The 15,138-nt window shown below is 45.8% G+C and overlaps 1 protein-coding gene across 1 annotated transcript in view; it reads right to left on the bottom strand.

Annotated features, from left to right (window-relative positions):
* Nucleotides 1-471: 471 nt before the first annotated feature.
* LOC144169144 (hydroxyproline dehydrogenase-like) overlaps nucleotides 472-15,138 on the bottom strand; it is a 33,085-nt gene continuing 18,418 nt past the window's right edge. Inside the window, exons 8-11 of the mRNA XM_077698172.1 lie at nucleotides 13,361-13,536; nucleotides 5,882-5,983; nucleotides 4,087-4,175; nucleotides 472-2,396 (exon numbers count right to left, since the gene is read on the bottom strand). Of these exons, the coding sequence (XP_077554298.1) occupies nucleotides 2,194-2,396; nucleotides 4,087-4,175; nucleotides 5,882-5,983; nucleotides 13,361-13,536 (570 nt within the window). The 3' untranslated portion in view covers nucleotides 472-2,193. The remainder of the gene's footprint in view (nucleotides 2,397-4,086; nucleotides 4,176-5,881; nucleotides 5,984-13,360; nucleotides 13,537-15,138) is intronic.

A 15,138-nucleotide genomic window follows, 5' to 3' on the forward strand; every position in this document is an offset into this window, starting at 1 on the left:
ATCAACAAGTTTATCACAAACACTGCCTTCACACCGGAAACAGTTCGTAAATGGTACACGCCTCACCTTCCTCCCCGGTGTCCTCATTGCCAGTCAAGCCTACCAGCCGACCTCCGGCACTTGGTCTGGACATGTCCAGCCTTCAATCGCCACCGTACCTTCACCGCCCCGAACCCTCAACCAGACCCAACTCTACTGGACACGTCCTTACTCGCACAAATAGCGACGTATTCTCTTAAGAGTGGCCTAGCACGACTGGTATAAGAGCGCCATCGGTGACTGTCGCTTGGACTATTTAGCAGTGGACACAATTAAGACTCCGGCCTATATATGTATACGACTGCCTCAACTATTGGACTTTATCGAGACATCAATGTGGACAAGTGCTTAAGTTATTGGCTTCCATTTCCCTCCTTTCTTCCCTTCCCACGCTCGGACCTCTGGTCTTCCTGTCTTAATAAAGGTTTTTCAATCAATCAATGGACGCCATTTTATGGAGCGGTGTACTTTCTCTGGATAGTTCGGCGACCGGAAATTGGCGCGAACTTCTCGCCTACAACAGGCGGCTGTCTGTGGCTTTTACGCACAGTAATTTTTTAATGGTTTTAAAAAGCGATTGAAACTCTCGCCGAGAATGCAATCCGTGCAGGAAAATGTTTAATGGGGCACACAGACAATGAAATCTGGGGATTGTGAGCGAATATGAAAACCTTGTTAAAAATACCGTGTCACTGGCTGAAGAAAGTCCAAATTCCACTACGTTTTGAAGTTTATTCCCACCAAGAACGAAAGGTAGCAAAAGTTAACCTTTGCTATCACAGAGAGAAAGAAGCCTTCCACTGCAAATCAAACCAGAAAGGATATAACGCCCCACATTTGAGCCGTCATCGTGTAATTGTAACAAACACAATAGACAATCGCATGGTCTCTACCGATTAGGTCAGCAATCGCTTTCACAAAGGCTCGCAAGCTAACTTAGCATCAAACAATAAAGGGGTCATGAAGACAAAATTCATGTTTGTTCAGTGTGAAAAAATTAGTTGTTGGCAACTCAGACAGCTCCATTCTAGCCATGAGAAACCTTCTTTAAGTAAGAAAATGCCATAGACATTAATAATCTTTGGAATTTCATCCTACAGTGATGTAATATTGGCAGGAGTGACGCAATATGGGCGGGCACTAAAAGCGTCATTATTAGTGTGTTAACGGCACGTTAGCATTCAAGTGATACAATAAAACGGAACTAGAGGCCCTATTGCAATCGACCTGTCATGTTTTTGGGGGTGATTCAGGTCTGTAACCGCCAATCGCCCAAACAAAATACTGTGACGCCGTAGAAAAATCGCCGGATGGTGGCTGGCGAGTCGTTACTTCCTCAAACATTTTCCGCGATATCTTCGTTATTTGTTTGAAGTTTTCTACAGAATTGGTATAATAATTCTTACCAGCAAAAAGCAGTCTTTGTAATGAAACACACATGTCTGTTGTCGCCTCCACCCCATTAAAGGCGCCCTGTAGCACTTTTTTCACCTTTCTTTTAATTTTACATGCTTTCCGAACCTAGCCCACAATTACGTGCAATGTTTAGGTGGGCATAAAGTATTCCATTCCAATTATGCCGCCTTATCCCCATCATACAACATGGAAGCCCGCTGAAAATACGTTTTCTCGTTCTGTGTCTTAGCATCGTTCGCGTGTTTGAATAATGTCATTCTATCGGTGTAACCAAACTTGTATATGTCATCTTCACCCATTTAAAGGCGTCCTGCAGCACTTTTTCAACCTTTTTTTTAATCCCAAATGCTTTCAGAACGTAGCCTATAAGAAGGTGCCGTGTTTAGGTGGGCATAAAGTGCCGCAGCACAAAAATGCAGTCTTGTCCCCATCAGACAACATAAAACCCTGCTGAAAATACGTTTTCTGGTTCCCTGTCTTAGCATTGTTCGCAAGCTTGAATGCCGTCATTCTATCGGTGCCGTGGCTACTGGCCGCCTGCCTGTCAGTTCCAGCAATAATGCATTCGATACCCCATTCAAAGAAACACAGAACTTCGCATTGCCAACCTTCTGGCAAAGACTTATGACACCTCATGAAACTGGCTTTGAAGCGTGTTTGTTCAAACAGGGCATCGATACGTCGTCAGAAGATCGAACGTCCCTTTGCCTCGTCGACCACCGACGCCCGTTGCGTTCGTCAGCGGGCGCTCACAGCGGGGCCTGTTCCGAGTCCGCCAGCGAGCCCCAAGCGTCTTCGGATCTCCCTGGCCAACATGCGTCGCTCGACCACGGGACTCTTGAGCAGGGCTCGGTTCTCGCTGGCTCGACGAGCCAGGTAGGACAAAAGCTCCACTAGGGGGCCGTACGGGACCGACTTGTACACGTTGTAGCCGAGGGCCGCTGAAATGCGGAAAATGAGCAATGCGTACTTTGGGACGGCTTATATATATCGCCTCTGCGGCGATAATCGAAACCACGAGATCGGGCCAGCAGCACACCTTAGAGTCTGAATAACTAGTGCTTTTTCCGAAACAAAAGCACTGCTCCCGCGTTTCTTTTTGACTTAGAAGGCGCAGTGGACTGTCGTTTAAAAGTTTCACAGGTCAGGCCTTTTTATGAGTGAGCATGGCTCATTTGAGAAAGAGAGCACGACCCCCAGAACTGCGCAACCAGAACCTGAGAACAAAAATTACCATCGGTTGCGAACGCGAATATGCGCCACCTTCATTCACGTCTCCACTAATTTTCCCGCGTGATGTGCCCCCGGACGCCAGTATGTGCCGGCCAGACGTCCCCACTCTATGAGGCGCTTCACATGGCTGCGAACGAGACCTTTAGGCGGCCTCTTTTCTCTTGGACTGCTGCCGCATCCCATGGGACGCGGGAACGCGACGTCCCGACGTTACCCTTAGAGGTCTCAAGTCGCCAAGCGGTGCCTGCAGCTTGACGTACAACCAGGTTACCTTGGCTTTTGGATCTCAAAGCACAAATAAGACACCCTGCGCTGCGATGCCTTTTATATGTGGTCATGCAAATGAAGAAGACGCTCTGGCGTCGCGTTGTCCTTACGAACGTCTTCCCATAAATCATATTATTTAACATCACACATCCTGAATTAACGTCACACTTTTTGAATTTAGGCGAATATTATAACCTCAATTGTGTGCCTATTACCAAAGAAGATATACTTAAGAGGAGCGTGCTTAAAAGAAGCGACAAAAAACTCAGCAGCGGCACTATCATCAGCGGCGTGCTGCGGCTAGGACAAATGAAGATCGAGCCCCGCGCGCATGCGGTAGGCCAGGCACGAGCAGGGCGTAGTTTTTGACTGACGCACGACACAAAACATCGTGCCATCTGATTGTATATGCAGCTTCGCTGCAAGGCAACGATAACCAAGAAAATGCCAACCAGTCCTCCCGCGTCTCGAGGAATATTAATTTTTTTATACGAAAGGTTCCGCGTCTCGTCGTTGAACCTGTTTTAATGTTAAGTTGACTGGTACGATCATTATCCTTGCAATGCAGTTCAGTAATTTCTGGTCACTTCGAACAAAACCATAGGCACTATAGCTTGTCAGTGCTATCAAGTGAGAGAATTGAAGCAAATTTATACTTACAGCTAATTTACCAATATATTAGCATTGATTGATTGATTGATTGATTGATTGATTGGTTGATTGACAGGACTCTATTAATGATCGCATCATCTGCATCATAGTCATTATCATCATCTCTTCATCAATTTCATTTTTCATACATCTGGTGCAGCAAGCTAGGCGCCTTGGCCAGGCTAACTTCACCAGTATCATTAAAGACTATTCTCTCTCTCTTTGATTGATTGATTGATTGATTGATTGATTGATTGATTGATTGATTGATTGATTGATTGATTGATTGATTGATTGATTGATTGATTGATTGATTGATTGATTGATTGATTGATTGATTGATTGATTGATTGATTGATTGATTGATGCTGAGGTCGCGTCAATGACGAGCGCTTGCAAGTAATTTTCTGTAACTGCTGCCGTGAGTTGTGCTCGAGACTTCACTTATTCCCAACCCAACGGCAGGTTCCCTTGACTCACCCAATGGAAAAGTTAAGTGGTCGTACATGCCGAGCAGTTGGGCAAAGCTGATTCTATTGTCGTTGACAGGCAACCCAAGTTGTTGCATTCTGGAAGGAGAACCAATGCATAAATCAGAATTTCCCTAAATCGCACATTCGTGACTACAAGAAGCAGAGCTATATCGCAATTATATCGCAGCAGTAACCCAGAAACTTCCAATTATTTGAAAATCCGCAGTCAGTTTTTAGATTTTGTGTCGTCGGATGCCGGTGTAGCCTCCACAGATTGTGTCGTTTAAAGTAAGCCCCGGTTCACCTTCAGGTTTTCATCAGCAGTACTCAAGATACAGAAAGAAGTGCAGTACTGGCTGCGCAACGCAGGCGTTTTCTTCTATATGTGATACATTGCCGACATCTGGAACACATACGATTCCTACAGCTCGTAAGGAATATTCGTTAATAACATAAATTTTCGTGTTCTCAGTGAAACGCGGAGACGTTACAAATTTAAATGTGCAGAGAATGCCCGCAAAAAGCCTCTGCTACAGAAACTCTGCAAGTGAATACGCAGTGACAACACATCCCAGTACGCACAGACAATAGAACCAGCGTCGCTGCAGGCCTCGCCAAGCTTCCAAAGTGACTTTCGGAAGCGTCAGAAAGGGAAAGCCTTCAGGATGCCTTTGAAAGTGCTGATTTTTTTCGCACTGTTTGCTGCATTGTGGGTGTAATACCTAAGCTTTAACGGTTGTTCTAGTTTCCTAGATTTTTTTTTTTTTACATAAGTAAGCGTATGCTGTGAATACATCCATTTCTCTTAATGCGGACTACATCTTCTTTACCAAGGACGAGAACAACAACCACACTTTAGTGTTTCGCAACATCAATTTGATTTGCGATAATACGAAAGCGGAAAATTTTAGATGACGTGCGTGTAGCAATAGAATATCAGGTAGTTTAAACCATAAAAGAATCTTTTTTGATAGAAATAAAGCCGACTTTTCACAATGCATGCCTGTATTGTGAAAAGTACTTAAAATACATGTTCCTTAACTGAAGTGGGATTCTGCGCGCTGTAGAAACTTCCTTGTACTTTGTGTGCGTCTAGACGTGTCCTTCAAAAGTGAGGACACCCCTATTCCTGCGATCAAAGCCGGAAATTGATTTTGTCTGCAACTTTGTTCACAATCTGTTAATTTTGCTTCTAATAACCCTTCAACATGCTTGTGCAGTTGAAAAAGCTGGTGGACGCCTTTGATTGCATTTAAATTTCGCATTTCTCTACCTTCTAGAACCGAAACGTTAGAGATGTTTTAGGTACAAGTTACTGTTTCTAGAGCTCGCTCATTCTATACGTTTTATATTGCGAGGAAGGCAACGCCTCTGAAATGTTGTGGCAGTGCAGCGTACTCAATAGTAATCTATGCAATGGGTGTGACAGGGACTTGCTGCGCATTACGTATGCATGATGGGGCAAAAAAAATCATCAGGCAGTTATAAGCCCACTAGAATACGAAATGTTTTCTACACCTAAAGTTATGTTCACGATCAGCTAACAAGTAAAAAAACAGAAAAGTTTATTGTAACTTATTTGATGATCACAACCTACACAAACTATCTTTTAATGATAGTCTTTGCCCCAGGTTTTCGTCTTGCCGTTTCTTACTTTTTTAAGAAATAGTAACATCACTGCATGGCGTACGTTGCAGAACGGGCAAGCAGGTTGAATTAAAACACTTTCGGCATCATGCAAAAATGCGCAGGAGGTGGTATCGGTAAATTATTGCGAATCAAAATATTGAAGCCAACCGTACTTTTCCGTAGCTGTTCGGATGCTGTCGTCGTTATGTGTAGCCACGAGCAGGCAGCACTCTTTCTGTGAGCGCTGAACTTGCTCCAGAAGGTAGCAGAGAACCCTGAAATCAAGCACAGCACAGGGAACGTTCCTGAAGCCGCAACTGCCTATTCAATGCAGTATACTTTTACAAAAAGGAATTTCGAATCTGTCCTGTGTACTCAGACAACAAGCCGAGGTGCTTAAGAACTAACCGGCAGCCTTGGACCTACCCTCTTAGACAACCGCTACGGCTTAAATATGCAGAATATCGTTAGTTATTATTAAGACATAAGACTTAGATGTCTCATTAAAGGCGTAAAGTGACATTCTGCGTCGTCCGTCAACACGGATTGTACAAAAATGGCCGCCACTGCAAAGAGAAAAATAGATTGGATTGGATTTGGATTGTTGCGGGACATGAACCATGGACGCCAGGGCACGCCAGTGTACTAACCGCTGCTCTATCCCGGCACCCTGCCAGAATGAACAACAATTAGTCTGGTGCGTGACGGCACGTGAGTACAACAGATGCGTGTGGAGGAGGGAACTGATTGTGTTGAAGCTGCCGCGTGAATTGCGGCCAGTCTGCCTGTCAGGAATAGTTAAGAGACAAAAGACGGAGAAACAAAAGCGGGGACAGGCGAATACGATGTAACAGTATAGGTCTGGTAACCGTTCAGCTTTCACCTTTCAACAAGGTTGCCAGGTCCTCAGAGAGAAAATTCGCCGGGAAATTGTCGGAGGTTGCCAGAAAAGTCGCCACCTTAAAGTAAATATTTTGAAAAAGGAGCCAGAAAAGTCGCCATTTTCAGTAAGGCGATGCTATACTGCGGTACAAGTTAAGAACGGCAACGGAAGTTGCCTCTGTGCCTCATCACCGCAACCTGATTTTACTCCGCGCTACGCAAGTAGTCCTTTAAAAGGACCCTGCAACACTTTTTTCAACTTCCTTTTAAATCTTAAATACTTGAAGGACGTGCTCACCCAACACATCCAGTACTTAGATTAGGGGGGTTGCAAAGTACCTCAGCCAAAAATTACTGCTCTATGCCCATCAGATAATTTGTAAACTCGCTCAAAAGATTTTTCTCTCTTTCCCGGTCTTGACGTTCTTCGACTGCTCGAGTTACGTCACTAAGGTCATGTAGCGGCTGTTGGCCGGTTTTCCCTCAGTTGCAGCAATGAACACTTTTCGATCGCAACAAAAAAAAGCCACAAAAACAAAGCAGACATGGAAGGCGTATCTGGTGCGACGAGCAAATCACGCAATGCCACTCCGTGCTGGCGATAACTACAGCTTTCGCAGTGGTTCCAGACGCGAAGTAAAAAGTGAAAGCTATTATCGAAAGTGTTGCAGGGTCCCTTTCATGAAATATTTTGAACATGGCACGAGCCGTTTCCGTATTTTTTTTAATAATTATGCTCATAAGCTACCGCAGCGACTACAAACAAACTACGTGAGAAAATGCAGACGATATCACTCATTCATGGCAATCTCCTTTCAAAACGCGCTCACTCGTTGACATCCGGGTCCGTCACTTAGGCGGAGTGATACTGTACATGAGCTATTGCCGTTCTTAACTTGTTCCCGAGTATAATAAGTACTGTTTAGTTACCTTCGAAGAAGAAATTCACAAATATCGAGAAGTAGAAAACCGTGTTATAAATTTTTATTCGTTTGCTGTAGTGTGGGAAAGTGACAGCAGTTTACAAAAAAGTTAAAATATGCAGTTCTAGGAAAACATTCTAATAATATGAGCGACTTGGAATGGGCGTTTGCTGCACACGAAGTTTTACCTCTTTACATTCCCGTGCCTACACACTTCTTACCACTCCGCATGACATCTCAAACTCTCGTGAACTACTGAAGCTTTACACTTGAGACCGATGGCGCTGCCTAAAGGGACTGACGCAATTCATACCATATCAGGTGAAGAATATGAAAAAGAGGAAAGAAAATATCGATTCTTGCCGGTATAGTGCTTTACAGTGGCGTGTTTGTGTAACAGGTTTGTTGGGACCTATTCTAGACTTTGCCAGATAAACTTGACCTTCCTAAAAGTTCGTTCTGTTCTGTTTGTTCGGTTTGTCTCAATGGCTGGAATGCACTGAAGTGTCATACAAGGCCCTTTTGTGGAAAGTGGGGCATCGGAAGGACCCGGAAATGAATAAAATCACCAATGCTCAAAGAAGGCAGAAAGTAGCCAGGTCGCCAGACTGAAATTTCCGTCGGCACGAGTCTCCAAAAGTCGCCAGTTTGGCGACGAATTGCGCGACCTGGCTGTCCGGCCTTCCAATCACGTAAGCAGACTTAAGCCGCTGAGGAAATTTCGTTACAAATGTTAATGCACGGAATTGTAGGCGTTCTGATTTGTTTACTTGCAAGCTTTGCAGCCCCCCCCCTCCCCCCCCCCCTAGTTCATGCCACATTGACATTTTTCGCACGACTTACGATATCCGCGTTTCTTTGAACTTGGCTGCTCCACGACGTGATAGCAGACAATTTTATGTTGCTAACACTCACAAGACACGACAACAGCCACAGATTGTCGGACCGACGCGCTGACGCTGGTTTGCTTGGCGGCAACTTGAGGAAAGAAGAGCCTTGGCAATCTTCATTAGCAGTGTCAGCCTTTCCAGTGCGGGGTTACTATAGGTATTGTAGCGACTCAGCGTCACCACGCGGTAGATAATTGCCGGGTGGGGCCATTCTCTCCGCATGTCAAAGCAGTAGATGAAGCGCGCGGCTCCAAGTCCGCAAAGGATATCGACAAGCAAAGGATATTGACTAGATGACTGATGACATCGGTCGTCAGTAAGTCATCAAAGTGAAGGCGGTAAGCAAGATGAACCGTAGAGGCTGAAGGAGAACCGGCCAGCTTTGAGAGTCTGACCAGTATTTAGTATGTGCGCTTGCACCGAAATGGGCGACGGACAACGTTACCCCCAAAAGTGGCGGCTGCAGACAGACGAACATGCCTGCGATGAATGAACACTTGGCTATAGAGAGTGACGAAGAATGTGGTGCGCGAAAGTAAAAACCGCGTGAATGGCTTTAGGTAAGCGCACCCACCGGTAGGGTACCATGTTGGTCTAGTTGGTGGTCAGATAAATAGGAAGGAACAGCGCACATTTTGACGAGGGACAGACAGAATTACACACCACAAGCGCTGTCTAACCACCCACCGGCATGTGTGGTTTGGCAGCAAGATATGCGTGGACAGCGGCCTTGAACGCAGTTTCAGCAAAGGATCCCTTGTCGCCGGGCAAGAGCACTTTGCACTTACACCCCTTTCTCCCCTTTCTTCCTGCATCTTTGTCGAACCCGCGAGGGATGTTGTGTGTACTTTGTAGATGTGCAGCCTTGGCGTTCGCGCAAGGTGTGTGAGCTTTCCGAAGTGGACGGGGAAGGGTTGTGTCAACGCAAAACACGTATGGAGGGACCTTAGGTCAACGCATCTATAGCGGCATGTGTAATGGGGCAGCACGGAGGGTTCGTGAGTGCGCCAGGGCTTTGAGAATTAAAGAATGGAGCGGACAGGATGACGCGTCGACGTTCAACACCACCTATGACTTGCTATCCGCTCTTTCCAGCGACGCTAGTGACGCCACGCGGAATTTGTCCGAAGCCGGGAGACGGTGATCGGTGGTCCGGTCGCTCCGGCAGAGGCAGCCGGCGGCATCCGTGCGGCCTCGCAGAAGCGAAAAGAAATTAGTAATCGACAATGCCGTGTAAATAATCGGAAAATATAGGCTGAACCAGCGTTCATATTCTTTCGACTTTCTTGTAGCTAGAGAAGCTGTGGGTAAATGAAAGAGTTTCGGGCCTTAGCGGTGTCTGCTGAGGAGAAAAACGAGTCTTTGGACCTACCCGTGTGTGCGTGGGGCTTAAATTATTCTTCACTGAAACTTCTGCCACATTTAATAGTTCTTTGCTGTGAGGGCGCCGATTTTGTAGGCTTTTCGTATAACCTTGTGATCGTCTTTCTCGGTTACATTCGCAGCCGCATAATCGATCCCCGCTTATGTGTTGTTAAATTGGCTCAATTCCACTGCTTTCAAACATATAAGCAAACATATAAGCAGCAGAAATCTAACATATGCAAAACATATAAGCAGCAGAGGCTGTCCAATCCGCTTGCTTTCATTGTCAATAAGGAAACAAATGAAAACTTTTTGCACGCGAAGGTGAGACGCAAATTTGGGGATGTGTTTATTGATTAATGAGAGAATATATAAACAGTTATGTTCAAGCAAGATGTTTTGGCAATGACAATATTGTACCTGGGTCTGGCAGTTCAAACGCGAGCTCTTGAATGCGTTTGGTAGCCCCCGATTTTGTTTTGGTAATAAGCAGCGACGAACTTAAAAATCTTCCGGCAGTCAAATCAACATAAGCCAGGAGATTTCTCCTAAATTAATTATCACAAGCCAAAAGCGCACCTGTAAAGTACTGTCTATATTTTCATGTACACTTCAATATCACACGCCACTGTATGCTACATGCACGGGTAAATGCGAAGACATATTTTTACATCTAATGCTAACACGTTTGTTTGTATACCACTTGATGCGGCGTAATAGGAGCCTAGGTCGTTTTCGGGGTTTTACTGCCCAAAGTCATAACTAGTTTTTACTATACTTAAGCAAAACTTCGCAATACGCACATATCGCCCACGCGTGGTGCGCATGAGCTTCTGCGTAGTATGCACACGGGGAAAAAATGAACGCGCCTAAAGTAAAGCGTACACTGAGTGACGCACACTGCAATAATGTCCCAAAACGTAGCGTTGCACATTCTGCTGCAGTTTGTTAGCCCAATGAGGCGAGATTGTTTTCAAACCACTGCAGTGCGGCCTGAGCCATGCAGAGCGGATTGCCTCGCACGCAGCGCTTTTTACACCGCAGGGGGGACCCTCACACGAATCCAATGTTGTCTCGCAGTTAGCAACGTATACCTGCGTTTATTTTTTGAGAGAGTAGTTGTTTCAACCGGAACTAGGGGCCTTCAGGCCGCTACTGATGCTGGCATGCATGTTGCTAAGGGGGCCCGATCACCGTCTCGTCCGCCATTGCCGTTTTCCGCAGCGCCACCTGTAGGGGCTGGAAAGAGCGGATAGTTGTTGCACGTGTCACCTGAACCGGCAAGAGCGTGTTTTTTGTCAGTATACAGGCTTGCTGTGCGCCCAAGACGTGTCCCCCTTATAAAGGTGATGCTGTAGAGAAGGTAACTATTACTTTTTCTATTGGACAGCATCGTTTGTGCAAACTTCCTGACGTAGGAAACCATGAGACGACGGGTAGATAAAAAAAGCCGTGCTGCAGATCGCCGAGTGTGTTCTCAACTTGATTGTCACCCTGACTTGTAAACACGTTATAAATAAGGAAGCTCAGCTTGCGACCGGCCCTGCTACCGGACCGGCAGCGAGCGCTCGCTACGGTAAGTACGGTTTTATACAATGCATATTAGTTCTATAGGCCTGCTGTCCTGCTCTTTCGGCAATAGAAAGTTTTGTATGTGAGCTAAAGTAATTATAAAGAAGCAGCAGTGCGTAGGAAAAACGTTTTTTCCCATGGTCATAAAAAAAATTTTTTCTCTGGAGCGAAACTTGGATTGTATAGCTTAAGTACATAAAAAAGTACATAAAAATTTTAAAAAAAAATTTCGCATGGCTTCCCCTCCACTCCTTCCCCCTAACAATTTTGTTCCGGCGTCACTGACTTCGTGCACCGTGGTCGGGATTTTGTTTGCGGGGGATACTAATATAGTTCGATATATACATTCACAGGTCCATTTTACTTCGTAACAAGGAGGTTTCGAATGCACGATTCGCTATGGAGATTTCAAAGGGAATTTCATTTGCCTCGTCAAATTCATTATTTAGTTATATCACGTTACGTAATAACGAGGTTTCAGGGCATATCGGTTGGATGACCAGGTATATCAGTTCAATAGCGATGGATTTCATTATATTCTAGGCCTGAACGCTGACTTCTGCCACGTGATAATCCGTTCCCAGATTGGTACAACTTCAAGCACGGCACTTCCGCTCCGCGCCTACCTGGCGCCATCTACAGGTTGGCCTCAAACAGTGCTATTCTTCTAAGCAACCGCAAAATGAACTGCGGTGTTCGATCTCAGTAGCCTAGGAGCAGAATCACGTGTTTTGGAGCGAACGCCCGGCTTCGAGCCCGAGCGCTGTCAAAACTTTTTAACCGTAAAATTTTGTTCCCCGCATTATTTACGTAAAACACAGTGCTTTCAGCATCTTCTGGGTCGATGTAACAGCGAGGGCGACATATCAACATGTCTTATTAACGTTCTGCATCGCAACAAAAGTGCCGGGCTTGTACCTATCTTGCCACAAAATATCCCTTTTGATACATAGTGTAGGCCCAGCCCTGCTGCATTTCATTCGAAGAACTAAACAAGAGCAGCGTCATCGTTTGGTCATTTTCACTTCTATAAGTGTATTCCCATATTGTTGTGCTGGCGTCTTTTATTTTCAGTGGCGTTCCTTTTTTGTGTGCAGTATATAGCTCCTGTGATCTGTTTCCTTTTTTGTTCCATCTGGCGTTTGAAAATGTTTTTTTGGTCCATGCATGCTACATGCGGATGGTTACTACTTTCATAAAATTTCCAAAGTGGTCAGTCTTTAGGTTAGGTGTATGAATTTTATGACCGTTGTCATCCCCTTAAAAGCCAAAGTTTGTGTCCAGAATAATTGAGAGCAATTTAGTAAATTTTGAACAACGAAAAACTATTTTCGCCAACAATGTATTGTTAACTTACGTACCCATAAAGCATTCACACTTCAACCTGTATACGGAAAGCTCCGCGTAGATTCACCAAATTCCTCGTTCCTGGTTCCGGATTGTCTGTTACAATTGACAGAAAATTTCCAAGCGTGCCTCGCAGCACATAAGTTCACACACGATGTCGTTACAACGGACGCGGTATTTCTGATAGACGCCAAGTGCAGAAAAAAATGACCGCGTATCTGCTCACTTTGTTGCAAATGCCCTCGAAAGACAATAGTATTCAGCCACCCCGGTCTCTCCCCCACCCACCCCACATGCTCTTCCCCTCACTTTTGACCTTGCCACGATAAACACAGTGAAGGCGTTCTAGTGTCAATCCAATTTTCCCGCGTTCCACTGCTCGCGCCATCTACAGAAACGTTGCTGTTAGACTTCTCGCAACACTTTCACAAGGTGTTGCACTGTCACTGTCACGAAATGTAGCACTCACCATCGTTCAGACTACAGAACATTCGCAAACGTCTTGCGACAGGCAACTGTTTTGTCCTGGCTAAACCTGATACTTTATTTCGGCATTGTCTGCCAAACCTCTGTTTTATTCCTTGCAGTGCAAGAACCATGCGGTAACCTAAGATTCCTTCGATACAAGGCAATAGTTCAAACTTGTCAGGAAGTATACCAGACACGGTCTCACCGGTCGTAGTTGTCGTTCGTAGCCGCGTAGTCGGGGCAGACGGGGTCGGGGTAGTGTGCTTCTCGCGCCTTCATACGCTCGCTGTCCATGTAAGCCCCACGCACCAGTTTGACGCCGAAGGAGACGCCCATCCTGGTGGCCAGAGCGAGCTGACGCTCCACTTTTGCCGGGGTCTCCTTCGGTGGGGCAAATGAGTTCGGTGAGTTTCCCGCGATCGTGAAGTCGTTACAATCACAGTACAGCCTGCAATTGTGTTTTATAAATATATAATGGGAATTTCTAACAGTAGAAATCCCTACGCTGTACTGTCTCCGCTACTCGAAAACTATCATAAGAGAAGGCGTGAAACTTAGTAGGCACATGGTTAATCTAACCAACGCCGCCTGTATAAACAGTGCCTAACGCGTGAGCGAAAAATGGCCAAACAGCCACTCTCCTGTTGCTCTCTCCTACCCTTCCCCGCTCCGCAGCCTTCCAGCGTGCTTTCGTGTCCGCCAGCCAGCGCCGCTTCTCGGAAACTATGCAAAATAGTGGAAAGTTTGTTTAGCGTTCCCGAGGCGGCGCTCCTACGCCTTCTTGTTTTTCACCATGCCTGTCTGTCTTGGTCTGTCACTGATAAAACTTCCTTTGTCACGAAGCAAAATCCCTTGCGCTGCCGGAGGCTGATGCCGGCTTTGCGCGCTTATCTACTCGGATCACAGGCCCTGAAATTTTCTGAGTGGGGCATCCCCCCTCTATCCCCTCCGCATTGAGGTATTGTTTTGACCCCCCTGTTCGCACTCCGCATCGGTACGCACTTCAAAAATTGAGGACTGTACTGTAGAAGCGCCCGGACAGCGTGGCAGGATCGCAGTTGCTTATCCTTTTGTTTCCTATAATTTTCTGAAGTTTAAAAGCACGTGATATTATTGAAAAGTAATCGTAGAAGTGAGCGCCTGAACAAAAAACGTGCACGCAATTTTTTCTTCTCTAAATACTCCAGAAAGAAACATATCACTAAAATAATGGCTGCCCCATCCGAAAATATCGTTTTCTGTTAGCTATATGTCTACCCGACAATCAGTATGTTCTTAGACTATTTCAGTCCGCCTCCGTCTTTATCTTTGGAAAAATGCAGCAAGTATGAAGCGAGCGACACGTTGAACGAGATCCCCAGTGCGCCACAGAACTAGCGCCCCGTCACGGCTAAGATGTAAGCGAAACGGCCCTTGAAGCCCAACAAGCAAGCTGACAGACACACGTCGTAGAAGTGGGTGCAGCGTTCGCGACTCACGAGCAGTGACGTAAGGCGAGATGTCCGCCGGCATGCGCCACATAGCGGATCAGTGCCTGAACTAAGCGTACCTACCCTTCCCATTGAAAAGCGCGCGACGCGTCAGGCAATGTTAATACAGGCGGCGTTGATCTAACATTAACGTCGTGACAAAGTGCTCTGGTGAATCGCGTCTTTTTGTGCGGACACTGGCGTTTAATTCCGCATCACTCTAATGCGGGTCATCTCAGCAGAGAGAACTGTAAGGCAGCTTCTAACACGTGAACCTTGCTGTGTAGGAGATGACACGTTTGTATCCTGGCGTCCCTTTGTCACTGGTGATTTTTCGCGATAACGGTATCTAAAGCAAGAACTTTAGGCGAATTCGTCAGCAGTTCGGCTGCAGACTCTCATAATAGCGTAAGGCTTTATTCGCAGTCCAATAATGCATATCTTTGTTGAAAAAACTAAGCTGAGATGTTTTTGGCTGTATTACTATCTTTTTTCCTTTGCCTTGTATACGCGT

Source organism: Haemaphysalis longicornis, unplaced genomic scaffold, assembly GCF_048455015.1.
Source record: "Haemaphysalis longicornis isolate Haplotype H1 unplaced genomic scaffold, Haemaphysalis longicornis Haplotype H1 scaffold_2, whole genome shotgun sequence".
Lineage (NCBI taxonomy): Eukaryota > Metazoa > Arthropoda > Arachnida > Ixodida > Ixodidae > Haemaphysalis > Haemaphysalis longicornis.